The sequence below is a fragment of the Rhinopithecus bieti genome, unplaced genomic scaffold (genome assembly GCF_001698545.2).
Source record: "Rhinopithecus bieti isolate Rb0 unplaced genomic scaffold, ASM169854v2 scaffold_1673, whole genome shotgun sequence".
Classification (NCBI taxonomy): Eukaryota; Metazoa; Chordata; class Mammalia; order Primates; family Cercopithecidae; genus Rhinopithecus; species Rhinopithecus bieti.
The window spans coordinates 1,830,261-1,844,458 of record NW_016804690.1 but is presented as its reverse complement, the minus strand read 5'-3'; the positions used below and the strand labels follow the sequence as shown (position 1 = coordinate 1,844,458).

The following is a 14,198-nucleotide window of genomic DNA, read 5'->3' as shown; positions in this document are numbered from 1 at the left end:
AAAAAAAAAAAAAAAAAAAAAAAGCACTTTAAAAATATGGTTTTTGTTTGTTTGTTTTGAGAGGGAGTCTCGCTCTGTCGCCCAGGCTGGAGTGCAGTGGCGTGATCTCGGCTCACTGCAAGCTCCGCCTCCCGGGTTCTGGCCATTCTGTTGCCTCAGCCTCCCGAGTAGCTGCGACTACAGGCGCCAGCCACCACGTCGGGCTAATTTTTTGTATTTTCGGTAGAGACGGGGTTTCACTGTGTTAGCCAGGATGGTCTCAATCTCCTGACCTCGTGATCCGCCTGACTCGGCTTCCCAAAGTGCTGCAATTATAGGTGTGAGCCACCCTGCCCGGCCAAAGTATGTTGTTTTTTTTTTTAAATCTTCTTTCAAAGTTGTACAAACTATTGAATGGTTGGCATAATTGTAAGATTTGTCACTGCTACAAAACACTAAAATAGTAAAAGCATAAAATTCCAATTCAAGAAAGAACAATTTTGCTTAGCATAATGTAAAGAACATTCTCCATGTTCCTCTTTTGAAGAACACACAATTGAGTTTTTTCTCCTTTGGCTTGCATGCTAGGTCTGGCATTTAATTAATTTTGCAGATCCAACAGTTTATATCAAAATTTCCCATAATATGTTTCAGAACACTAAACTCAATGAAATGTTCTTTGAAGGGAGAGGGAGACTTCCAAAAGCAAATAAATTTTAAAATACTACATGCCCAAACTCTTTAAAATATTCAACATACACATGTGCATACTAAAGGTCGCAAGAAGTCATGAACTCTATCTGTTCAAATAACATCTATTAATTTTTCAGAACCAATGTTCCCCAGAATACACCTGGAAGATCTCCGTTTTCTAATTATTTATTAATGTAGAGCCTCTGATAACTTCTTCCTTATGTGACACTGAAATAAGGCCTACATGTCAGCATGACTTTTTTTGGCCCACTGTGAATGTTTTACTTGCATTTTTAAAGAAAATTAAACTTTTGAAGTCATACAACTTGCCTTATATTCACAATGTAGTATACAGTGATTTGGGGTTCCTTATCCAAGCCCAGAGAATAGGCAGGCAGGCACAAGCTCTCTCTGTAGTCTCAACTGGCAGCCACAAATGCCTCCTAGGCAGGTATCATAAATAATAAACGCCTCTGAAATCAGGCCTCTAGTAAAGAAGGAGGTGCAGAACACTTCAAAGTAAAGGACATGAGAAGATTCAGGGATACTCTGAAGATCATTTAGAGTTCTCTAGTCCCTCATTTCATACATAAGAAAATTAAGGCCACAGCCAGAGCAAGAGCAAGACTCCCAGTCTTCTGATTCCAGGTCTCAGCTCTGTCCTCTAAGTCATGCTGCCTCCTGTGGCCAAAAATACAGTGGTCATGTGGCTGCTAAGGAAAAGCTATAAATTTAAGACTAAATAGCATTATCAAACACCAGTTTCTGCCTTAGAAAGTTAAAGAAAATTAAGAAAAAGTTAATTTTTTCTCATTAGTCTAATCATTATATGATAGGCTCATTTCTTAATTTTTTTTTTTTTTTTTTTTGAGACAGGGTCTCACTGTGTCACCCAGGCGGGAGTACAGTAGCATGATCTCAGCTCACTGCAATCTCCGCCTCCCGAGTTCAAGTGATCCTCCCACCTTAGCCTCCCAAGTAGCTGGAACTACAGGCTTACACCACCACGCCTACCTAATTTTTGTATTTTCAGTAGAGATGGGGTTTCACCATGTTGCCCAGGCTGGTCTTGAACTCCTGGGCTCAAAGAATCCTCCCAACTCAACCTCCCAAAGTGCTAAGATTATAAACATGTGGCACCATGCCCAGTGGTATTTTTTTTAAATATATTTTTTAGTGTCTTTTAGGTCAAATCACTTAACATTTGAGGTCATGTGGCTCATACATCCTATACCTCAGTGTTGGAAACAGGATGTAAGTAACTCAAACAGGTGATTAAAAATTAAACATTTTTTAATTCCCTGAGTTTTCATTCTGTTTCCATATTCATAACATATTCTGATAGCTATTAATTTATATATGTGGCTATCTGATATTGTTTATCAAAATTTAGGTACCGTAACTCCCAATTCTGTGATGCCAGCTGATCATTTCCTAATCAATTCCTAGAGAAATTTCAGATTTTACAGAGGCTCCTTTCCTTAAGCTAATCAATCATTTCCGCTGTGGTCATTATTTTCCAGGGCTAAAATCCTAAGACTCTTAATATCTACTGTGCATACTAGGAATTACTAAGAAAAAAATATATTCTTTTTTTTAAAAATTTATTTATTTTCGAGACAAGAGTCTTGCTCTGGCTGTTGCTCAGGCTGGAGTGCAGTGGTACTATCTCGGCTCATTGCAACCTCTGCCTCCTGGGTTCAAGTGATTCTCTTGCTTCAGCCTCCCTAGCAGCTGGGATTACAGGCACGCACCACTACACCTGGCTAATTTTTGTATTTTTAGTAGAGACGGGGTTTCACCATGTTGGCCAGGCTGTTCTCAAACTCCTGACCTCAAGTGATCTGCCCACCTCGCCCTCCCAAAATGCTGGGATTACAGGCGTGAGCTACCGTACCCGGCCAAAAGAAAAAAAAAATTATTTTAAATTGTAGTAATTTTTTTTAAATACCAAATTAAAAAGTGCATTAGATAAAGTAGATCCTAAATATTTTTAAAATGCAAATATACAAACTTGTGTAAGAAATACGGCTAACCCTAATCTTTAGGGGCTTCTTCTTCCCAAAGTCCTATAAATAAGAATCAAATGAACATAGATGAATAGACTAAAATGAATGTTGTTAGGCTTACTGTAAAAGTGTGCAAAAAATCATTACCACTCCCTCTGTACAGAAAGAATAAGTAAGAACAAATTAAGTCATCATAGTTTTCACACTTTTCTTAGGAGATGGGGGATAGACTGACAATTTTTTTTTCATTATCTACAAGATTAAACATTGACTTAACACTAGATACTCTGAGCCAAGAGAAAATGGGAGTTGTTTCCTCCCATTTCTTCTCTTTTAAAGCTTCAGTCGCCCATTTTTCATAATAACTAACAGTTTAGAGACTCAACTTGACACACAAAAAATTTAATTCAAGGAGAAAAGGCACGATTGAAACATTTTGCAACCTTATGCATTTATTTTGCAGATGGATTTTTATGCCAAATTCTTGACTTGAACTAATTTTTTTCAGTGGAGAGGTGTTTTGGTTTGTCCTGGTCTTTTGTTTTTTGTGTGTATTTGTTTGTTCTGAGAGGAGGTAGATAGGAGTTACGAAAGTTCAGAATCAAATAAGTGTTGAGGTAGAATGCAACTACCCACAATCTTTCTATTTTCCCAAGGACTCTAGACACACTCCACTCTCTAGGTTTCCCCAATCTTCACCAAAGTGTGGATTGGGTTCTCCCGCTCTTCAGGAAAAGCATGGATGGTCTCCACTAAAGTTAAGTAAAGTTAAGAAAAGCCTAAATGGCTGAGTACAACAATTTTATTGCTTTAAAGTGATAAGTCATATGGTATCTCTAAATAATAATCACTTAATGTTAGGCAAAGCATAATCAGTATCATTCTTTTACTTAAGTACAACAGTTTTTTGTTTTTGTTTTGTTGTTTTTTGTTTTGCTTAATGAACTCAAAAGACAATACACTTTTTGTTTGGAATCTGATATATCTACAGATTATTTTATGGTACCTTTTGTTCTTCTGTGAATTCAGAATTATTGTGTTGAGCCTGGGCCTCTTTTTGGAGATGTCTTGCTAATCTGTAAGAAGAAAACATGTTCTTTAGAATGCAAGAAAAGCAAACTACTGCAACAAAGTGTAACAATTTAAAGCTTTTTAACAATGTGAAGTACAATTATATCTTGCCCTGTTTTTAAAATATAAATCTACATTGAGAATCAAACTCTTCTAAAAAAAAAAAAACCAAACTCTTTATACAATGATGATGAAAGTAAGATACAATACTTTTCATACCATTTCACTGGAACAAACTTCAGCTCTAGGCAGTAAAAATGAGCTGGGAAGAATCTCAAAGGGCATCTAATCCAACTTTCTTTAGTATGCGTGACTTTATTCTATAATAAGCCAATAAGTAGTTGTCCAGATTCTGCTTAAACACTTCCAGAGAGCACCAGTGATAATACTAACCAGAGATACTGTATCAGTCTATCATTAATTTGGTAGTAAAATTAGTCCTAATCCAAATTACAGCAATGACAAAGTGGTAATAATCCATCCTACTATCAATATATACTTTTGAAAACATGTTTTCATGGAAAATAAAGAAAATTCTCCACCAATCAGCAACAGATACCATTGTCTGTCCAATTATCATTACACTTTAAAATAGCAGCTAGGCCTTGCATGAGTTTTTAATGGATGGATCTATACTATTAGTCCAAGCTCAACAATGAGGACTCAAAGCTACTTCTGAGACAGCAAAAAACCCGTACAGTTTAGTTTGTAAAAGTCAATCCCCTTACAAACTAAACTATAAAACTATGGTTTCAACTACACAAAGACCAATTTTGGGCAAAGGATTTGAATAGACAGCTCTCCAAAGAAGACATAAAATGGTCAATAAACACAGGAAAAGATGATTAACATTACTAGTCATTAGGAAAACGCAGATCAAAGTCACAATAAGATATCACTTCATACCCACTAGAATGAGTACAGTTTTTTTAAAAAATGAAACTGCATCCTTATGGGGGAAAGAGAGAGAAGATAACAGGTACTGACAGGATGTGAAAAACTGGAACCCTCAGATATTGCTGGTAGGAACGTAAAATGGTACCAGCCACTGTGGAAAACAATTTGGCCATTCCTCAGAAAGTTAAATACAGAGTTACTGTATGACCCAGCAATTTCAAAATCCTAGGTATATATCCAAGAGAACTGAAAAATATGTTTACACAAAAAAACTGAACACAAATGTACAGCCAAAAAGTGAAAATAACCAAAATGTCCATCAACTGATGAATGGATAAACAAAATGTGGTATATCCATTCAATGGAAAATTATTCAGTCAAAAAGAGGAATGAAGTACTGCTAACATGTGTAACACTGATGAACTTCAAAAACATTATGCTAAATGAAAAAAGCCAGATTCAAAAGATTATACGTTACATGATTCCATTTATATGAAATGTCCAGACCAGATCAATCCACAGAGACAAAAAGCAGATTAGTGGTGGCCAGGAGATGAGGGAACTGAGAGTAACTGATACCAAGTATGGGGTTTCTTTTGGGAGTGGTGGGAATGTTCAGGAATTAGACAGTGGAAATGGTTGCACAACACTGTGAATACACTAAAAACCATGGAATTGTATGCTTTAAACTGGTGAGTTTCATGTGATGTGTGATATTTATCTCAATTTCTAAAAAACATAGGGGAAAAAACTAGCAAAAGAATTTGAAAATTAAACTCCCAAACATACTATGTACTATTCTGTGTGGGCAATAGGAACAGGAATACAAAGGGTAGCAAGTGCTAGATTTTCTACCAAGCCAATTGCAGAAGAGAGTTTATGTTTCCAAATAAAATGTACTAGATGGGAGTTCTGTGCAATCATGTCTTTAAAGATAAGGCATAAAGTACCTTATTCTTCCTGGCCTCTATCCAATTTATGAAAGGTTTGCATCCTCCTTAACATAAAGCAGACTTAGCTACAAAAAAAACTTAATATTTGCAAGATAGCTCCACTGTGTTACTTAGCTGAACTGCTTCCATTCATTTATTTATTTTCTCCCAAAGCTGGAAGCCTCATATTTTCCCTAAAATGTCATTCATAGACTCACTTTTTGTGTATTCTGTACAGGAAAAGGTACAAATAGAAACAACATAGACATTGTCTTTGTTCTGTACTTGGTTTCTTTTCTAACTCTTACTGGCTTACCACCTGCATGGAGTACTCTCAAGGAATCCATACTCTGTATCCTTAACAACATCAACTATACATCCCTGAACTCAGAGAAGTTACAGTGTGTAATGAGTTTCTTTCTTTGAGTAATTCTACACATAATTTGCAGTGGTGGCCGTCAACCTAAGCAGAATCACTGTCAGAAGGGTGTAATGCTATACTCCCGTTCAAATGCTAATTGGCAATAGGGAAAGGAAGGATGCTCAATTCAAACAGAATCGTGCTATTAAAAATTATGCAAGGCTGGGCAGAGTGGCTCACACCTGTAATCCCAGCACTTTGGGAGGCCAAAGTAGGTGGATCACTTGAGGTCAGGAGTTCGAGACCAGCCTAGCCAACATGGTGAAATCCCCGTCTCTACTAAAAATATGAAAATTAGCTGGGCATGGTGGCCGGCGCCTGTAATCCCAGCTACTGGGGAGGCTGAGGCAGGAGAATCGCTTGAACCCGGGAGGTAAAGGGTACAGTGAGCCTAGATCGCCCCACTGCACTCCAGCCAGGGTAACAGAGCAAGACTGCGCCTCCAAAAAAAAAAAAAAAGAAAATCACATACTGCATGATTCAAATTACATAAAATGTCTGGAAAAGACAAATCTATAGAGACTAAACGTAGATTAGTGGTTGTCTGGGGCTAGAGTGGGAATATGGAGTGACTGCAAATGAACACTAGGTATCTTGTGAGGGTGATGGAAATTTTCTAAAATCTGTAATGATGGTTGCACGTCTTGGTAAATTTCACTAAAAAATCATTAAATTGTACATGCAAAATAGATGAATTTCATGTATATAAATTATACCTCAATAAAGTTGTTTGTAAAATAACTTTTTTTTGAGACAGGAAAAAAAAAAAACTTGCCCAGGCTGGAGTGCAGTGGCATGATCTTGGCTTACTGCAACCGCTGTCTCCGGGGCTCAAGCAATCCTCCTACCTCAGCCTCCTGAGTAGCTGGGACCACAGGTGAGTACCACCACATCAGGTTAATTTTTGTATGTTTTGTAGAGACTGGGTTTTGCCATGTTGCCAAGGCTGGTCTTGAACTCCTGAGCTCAAGTATTCCACCCATCTAGGCCTCCCAAAGTGCTGGGATTACAGGCATGAGCCACCGCACCCAGCCTTAAAAAGAACTTTTCAAGCTGACATGAAAAATTAATTTTCTATTTCCACAAATGAGTATACCATTTTAAGACAAAGTGACACCTGATTTTGTCCAGAGGGACATCTACTGTTCTGAATATTAGATGAGCAAATAAAAATTGACATTCTATTAGGAAAAGTGAAATAAATCTGTCAAATATTCTTCTCTAGAGACTCATCTCACCCTACAAAGGTACCTACAAGTAAAACAGGACTATTCTCAAGGGAGAGTTTTAAACATACCTTAATTCTATACATAAGTAACTCCTGGAAACCCCACAGCATTCCGTGACACAGAAATTCGTGTTTCTCAAACCATCTGTAGCAAAGGATCACTTTTCCACCAAATTTGTTCTAGACTAATACTTACGTAAAATACAATTTCAAAAATATCATGAGGATGTCAAGTTGCTATAAAGTTTCCACATGTTTACTCTCAATTTCTTTCCTTACCTTACTGCACAGCAGTAACAGTTTGTAGACCATCACCAATTTGTGGACCACACTTTCAGCAGCAGAGACATAAAACACAGCAAAAATGACAAGTAGGGCTGGGCCCAGTGGCTCATGCCTATGATCCCAGTACTTTGGGAGGCCGAGGCAGGCAGATCACTTGAGATCAGGAGTTTGAGACGAGCCTGGCCAACATGGTGAAACCTCATCTCTACTAAAAATTTTTAAAAAATTAGCCGGGTGTGGTGGCATGCTCCTGTAGTCCCAGCTACTGGGGAGGCGGAGGCAGGAGACTCGCTTAAACCTGGGTGGTGGAGGTTGCAGTTAGCCAAAATTGCACCACTGCACTCCAGCCCAGGCGACAGAGCAAGACTCTGTCTCAAAAAAAAAAAAGACAAGTGGCCATTATCCAGTCTTCAGACTCATCGATTCACTTAGCAGATACTTCTTTGTTTTTTAAGACAGAGTCTCGCTCGGTCACCCAGGCTGGAGTGCAGTGGCACGATCTCTGCTCACTGCAACCTCCACCTCCCGGGTTCGAGCGATGATTGTGTCTCAGTCTCCTGAGTAGCTGGGACCACAGGCACATACCAGCATGCCCGGCTAATTTTTTTTGTATTTTTAGTAGAGAGGGGGTTTCGCCATGTTGGCCAGGCTGGTCTTGAACTCCTGACCTCAAGTGATCTGCCCGCCTCAGCTTCCCAAAGTGACAGGCGTGAGCCACCACACCTGACCAGTTAGCAGATATTTACTGAGTATCCATGTGCTAGATAAATACCTCAGGATTGATCCTGTGAAATGCCTGATTCTGAGCAACAGTTTCTGTGCCACTCTACCATAAGTTAGGGGCCACATATCCCCAAATAGCGAAATGCAGTTACTTTTAATTGAATCGTCTAATACTTTGGATGACTATTTTAGTCTTGACAGAATTCATCTAAGTCTTCCAATTGTAGTTTGGCATCGACTCCTTAATGCTCCCATAGCATACTCCTAAATTCATTCAATAGAATAACTACATAATATCTAAACAAATAATGACATGTGGAGAGCCTATTACTACTCTGGACACAGTAGAGAACAAAATAGACAGCATCCCAACACCCTGCAACATATGCCCATACTCTACCCTCAAAGAGCTTACAATCCAGTGGGGAGAGAGACAGTAAACAAAACAAACACAGAAAATATACTTTTGACTGTGGCTGGGCACGGTAGCTCACGCCTGTAATCTCAGCACTCTGGGAGGCTGAGGCGGGTGGATCACAAGGTCAGGAGTTCAAGACCAGCCTGGCCAAGATGGTGAAACCTCGTCTGTACTAAAAATACAAAAACTAGCTGGGTGTGGTGGCGTGCACCTGTAATCCCAGCTACTCAGGAGGCTGAGGCAGAACTGCTTGAACCTGGGAGGCACAGGTTGCAGTGAGCCGAGATCACGCCACTGCACTCCAGCCTGGGTGACAGAGCAAGACTCTGTCTCAGAAAAAACAACAACAACAACAACGAAAGAAAATATATTTTCGATTGTGGTAAGTACCATGGAAAAAAATGAAAAAATGAAGCAGGATGGGGAACAGGAGGTGTGAAACTGAGATAGAGGCAATTGGGGTGGACAAGAGACTTTGCAATTTTAAACAGGGTGTGGCCAGAGACAGCCTCACTGAGGATATTTGAACAAAGATCTGAAGGAGGTGACGAAGTGACTCAAACAGATAATGGGGGAAACAGTGTCCCAGAAAAAAAAATACTAGAGGCCTAAGGCAGAACTATGTTTCAGGAAATAGCAAGGAATGTGGGAGCACTTATTCTTTTCATACTTCTATAATTGCAACACCCAGTTACTCCAAAATCTTCCATTGGATTCTCAGTGCTTTGAGGGCAGAAATCAGATTTTATTCATCTTTGTATCCCCAACCCTTACTTGTTGAGTAATGAAATTGTTTAAGCTACAGTATTACTACTGTAGTAATAATACAGATATGTACTATCATACTATCTGAGATAGTATGATAATACAGATACATACTATCTCTCCCCCTACATCCCTCCCATAAAGCAGCTTCTGTATGTTGTATGGCTATAAAAATACTGCTGCCTACCCAATTAGAAATCCCAATTATCCTAGACTCTTCCTCCTTCTACACCCTCGATATCCAGTCAATAACTAAATCCTGTCAATTCTTGTTTACATCATTATAGTGGCCCTCAATTCATGTCTTTTGCTGCAGCCTTTCCTCCCAGGTATTTCAAATAAAAAAGATAATTTGCATTCATTTCTGGATATATTATTTTAAACTCTTGATCTCATTTTATATGTAGCCTACATGTTTACAGAATTTAAGCCAATCATTACATGTCTTCATTGAAATTTGACCCTGGCAGGTTTTATAATTTGAGGACTACTAGAATCATGAAGTTCAGTGGTTAGTACTGAGGTCCTACAATGGATTTGCACGTGCCTATCACTCTCACCTTCATGTTCCTAGAAATTCACACTAAACAGCTTGCATTTTCAATTTTCCTTTGCAATTTCAATTGGACATGGTATTCTTCACTTTCCATTGTGAAGTCAGCCGCCCAGTGTCAACAGCTGCTAGGTCTCACATCACAAGTAAGAGATGGCTTTCTATTTCAAGCTATGCAATATTAGTTAATATACAGAATGGGTATACATAGGTGCTTACTGTCTAATGGGCTGCAGTATGGAAGGGTGTGTTCTCCCGTAATAAAGAAAATCTTATAATTTGTCTAATTCACTTACAGAATTACTCTCTCAGTGCATCTTAAGCGCTCTGTAGTAGAAATAGGATTTGGATTTTCTTCTTTAAATCCCAGATTTCAGTGGTATCAGCTTGTGACCTGAGTAATCTGTTTAACCTGAGCTTCAGTTTTCCTCATTTCGTAAAATGAGAATAATTATATTCTCACTGGGTTATTGCAAGAGCAAATGAAATCATGTGAAAATGCAAAACAAATGCTACTAGTTGTTACACATCGCAAAATGGCCCAGGGCACAGGTTTTTGTCGGAGCTTTTTGAAACTACAGGCAATTCAAAGTCAGTACCTACACATTTAAATTATCTTAATAGATAAAAACAAATAACTATTGTGGGGACAGGCTAAGAGTTTAGATCTTCCAAGTACGAAGCGTTTATTCTTTCCAGAAATCATTGTGTGTCAGGGGAGGAGAGGGGGTGGTGGGGAAGGCCGAGTTATTCTACTCATACATGGTTTAATACTCAGTGAAATCTCAAACAATGACTTGCTTTAAACAAAGAATAATTAATGGCGAGTTTGCAAACAATAGCATTTTGGCAGACAGTTCTTAAGTTCAGAAAATGTGCAAAACCTAAGCAAGATTTTATGTGTATATAAATCTTGTCTTTTATTTTTTAAGACAGCCCTGAAGTTTTCTGCAGAAACCAGAAAGGGCAAGAAATTGGTCTTAGGTTGCTCAAGGAAACTGGTACTCACTTGTACCCTGCGGCTATACATTATATACAGGAAAAGGAGGAGGGATCCAAGGAGGGAGTGGTGCTCCAGTGCGTGGTCCATTAATTCACATTTTGCTCTCTTCTGTTCACATCCTGCGCGGACTCCACCCAAGGCAACCGAGCGAGGGGGTGGGTGGGACTCAGAGCCTACCAAATAACAGTCCCAGAAACCGAAACGAAATCGAGGTGGAATTCTGAAAACACGGCTCACCAGAAAGAGGGGTGGAGAAGGAGCGCGAGAGGAGACCCTTCTTTTGGCAGAAGATGTATCCCTGGCCCTCGCTGCTTCCTGGGGAACCCCCTCCCCTCAATCGCAACCAGTTCCCTCCTTTCCTACACATGGAAGGAGGAAGACACACACAGAGCAAGGCCACTCATTCTTGGAACGTGGGCGGAGAACACACAAGTATTCCTCAGATAATTTCAAAGGGAAATCGAGGAAGGGGAACCTGGGAGAGGAGGAGGAAAGGAAACTGACTGCCAAGTGGTGGACCCGTGAGACCGTGGAAAGGAACTAAGTAGATAGCCTACTAGGGCCGGCGCCCCAGGAAAGAAGGGCTACCTGTTGAATGGAACTGTCCCTGCGGAGGCGGAGGGGGAAGAAGGCGAGTCACCCCAGAGAGCGGAGCCCTTGTCGCCAGAGCAGTCTCGCTGGGGCTGGTGGCGAGGGATCTCAGCCCCAGTGCCTGCGGGGCCCCACCCTGAGAAGCCTTGGCTGGCAGATACAGTGATGAGAGACACCGACAGAAACAAGGGAGAGGCGCACGACTGGAGCCGGTCTGGCCCGCTCCCGCGGTTAGTCACTCACATCTGATACTCGTCTATCGCCTCCACCAGCTGGCCCCAAGAGTCGAAGTCGGCGCCTCTCCTAAAACTGGCGCCCCAGCGCTGCAGCAGACTCCGGGTCACCTCCGACATGGCCGGTCCCCACCCCGACCCCTCCCGCCCCTACCCCAGCAAGGCCGGGTTCTAGGGCGCCATCCTCCCCGGGCCTGGCCCCGACATTAACAGGGCCAGGAGGAACCGCTACGGCCACCACCGCCACCCGCCGAGGAGCCGCCCAAGCCCATTTGCCGCCACAGCCAAACTTTGCGGCTCCAAAGCGACCGCCCCGCCGAGACCCCGCCCCCGAGGCCCCGCCCCGCGTTAGGTTGAGGCCGCCCCACTCCGCCGAGCGCCGCCATCGCTATTGCGGCATCCTCCCTCGGCTCCGCAGGCAGGGACAACTCTTCTCTTCCTATCTGGGAAAAAGACCATACCTCAGAAGGAAAACCGAGGGAGGAGAAGTTAGAAAGGGCTGATGAACGGAGCGTTTTGAGGGGACTGTGACGCCGCGGCAATCCCCGCCTCTGAACTGCGCGCACTACCGCCTCGGTAGCTGTCATGGCCGCCGGGCCACGTGACTCCGACTTGGCGCCGGCCTGGCTTTTCGTCACGTTGGTTTTGTAGTCTTGGTTCTCCGACTCCCACTTTTTCCTCGCTTGTGGACTCCGATATTGCCCTTCTTCCGTTAGAAGAACTGCTGTACCGACTCTGAGAAATTTGGTAAGTATGTCAGAGGATGGGTGTTTCTCAGTAATACCCCCCGCTGTTTCTCCGGAGTCTCAAGCAATAGGGTCACCCCCTTTTACATTAGTCTCCATAGACCCCTGGACAGCGGACCGAAAGTCTCCTTCTAATGCCTTGAAACAAACGACAGAAAGAAAATTCATATTGGTCCCCACAAATCAGTAGCATTAACAGCTAGATCCGCTGAATCCCCTTGCCCCGCATCTCCATCGGTCTTTGGAGAGCTTATAATACAAGCTAAACTGGGGTTCGTTCGGCCGTTGTCTGGCCACTTCACCCGGGTTGACAGTATCGGCTTTCCACAAAAATGCCTGTTTGGAAAGAGGAGAACTCAAGTGTTGGCGCGTGCGCACGGTCGCCGCCCGCCGCCTCGAACGGAACTGGGCACGGGAGGAAGAGGCTGGGTGGTAAACAGGAAGTGGGCCCTCAGAGCTCGGGGGGCGGCGCTCAGGTAGGTTACTCGGGGGACTCGGGGCCACCGGAGTGGGGATCCCTTGTCAGGAACGGGAGTCCCCTTGTGGAAGTGTGTTAGCTTACAGCTTCGATCCGAATGTTGTATTGGTGGCTCTAAAGTCACACCCTTGTCCCTGCGGGTGGGTGTGTCCTTCTTCTATCCCACCCTAGGAACTCCCGAAAACTGAAGAGCGCCGGGTCACAGAAGGGGAGAAGATGAGGCAGAAACTTACCCTCTTCTTTCCTGAAGTAAAGATACGCAAAACTTAAAGACATTTTCATCCAGGAAGTAGGAGGCCACATTAAAAGAAGTATTTGTGGAAGATTTCGCAGCATCAAGTGCTGAGTGTGATACTAGCTCTAAGTTTATTTGTAGGCACGTAGATGCTGTATTAGGCTATCGGAATTTATATGGAAGATGTGTAGAAGATGGTATTTTCTGAAATAGCTCGTTAAATGTTTAGAGTCCTAAATAAACCTGCTCAGTTTTTCATTGGGTACACACTGCGTTCTCTATTCGTTAAATACGTGGTGCTCCTCAAAACAGGCTTTGTCATGAATACATAAATAGCATAAAGGAAGCACTTAATGTAGGCATTTCATAGACTGTGCAGCCAACATTATTTTCTAATAGGAAAAGTCGATTGTCAGGCTTGTACAGTGCCCTAAAATTAAGTAAACCTTACCAGAATTTCTTTGTTACTTCCTGGAAGCTAATTGGCATGTTTAGGTCTTCGCCTTGGCTTTCTCCGTATAATCTGCTGCACTGCCTACTCAAGGACATTTAGACAAGACATGCTGCTTTTTTGTTTTTTTGTTTTTATTTTTTGAGACGGAGTCTCTGTCGCCCAGGCTGGAGTGCAGTGGCGCGATCTCGGCTCACTGCAAGCTCCGCCTCCTGGGTTCACGCCATTCTCCTGCCTCAGCCTCCTGAGTAACTGGGACTACAGGCGCCTGCCACCACACCCGGCAAATTTTTTTTTGTACTTTTAGTAGAGATGGGGTTGCACCGTGTTAGCCGGGATGGCCTCGATCTCCTGACCTTGTGTGATTCTCCTGCCTCCGCCTCCCTAAGTGCTGGGATTACAGGCGTGAGCCACCGCGCATTTATTTTTTAAGCAGAAGGTATGGAACTTCAATTTTTTTTTTTAAGTTGGCATCTCACTTAGGTAG

At 42.0% G+C, this 14,198-nt stretch overlaps 2 protein-coding genes across 6 annotated transcripts in view; one reads left to right on the top strand and one right to left on the bottom strand.

The window, feature by feature from the left end:
• AIDA (axin interactor, dorsalization associated) overlaps window positions 1-12,345 on the bottom strand; it is a 42,940-nt gene extending 30,595 nt beyond the window's left edge. Inside the window, exons 1-2 of one of the 2 annotated variants that reach the window (XM_017869992.1) lie at window positions 12,263-12,345; window positions 3,688-3,757 (exon numbers count right to left, since the gene is read on the bottom strand). Coding sequence is in view for 1 of the 2 variants with exons in the window: in XM_017869991.1 (XP_017725480.1) it covers window positions 3,688-3,757; window positions 11,812-11,921 (180 nt within the window). In the remaining variant the exon portion in view is untranslated. Of the gene's footprint in view, window positions 1-3,687; window positions 3,758-11,811; window positions 12,130-12,262 lie in introns of those variants that run through there. The other variant, XM_017869991.1, reaches the window with a different exon arrangement.
• Window positions 12,275-14,198, top strand: part of BROX (BRO1 domain and CAAX motif containing) — a 23,912-nt gene continuing 21,988 nt past the window's right edge. For 2 of the 4 annotated variants that reach the window (XM_017869990.1, XM_017869986.1), the window contains exon 1: window positions 12,275-13,023. The gene's annotated coding sequence lies outside the window, so the exon portion shown is untranslated. Of the gene's footprint in view, window positions 13,024-13,196; window positions 13,275-14,198 lie in introns of all 4 variants that reach the window. The other 2 variants (XM_017869988.1, XM_017869987.1) reach the window with 2 other exon arrangements.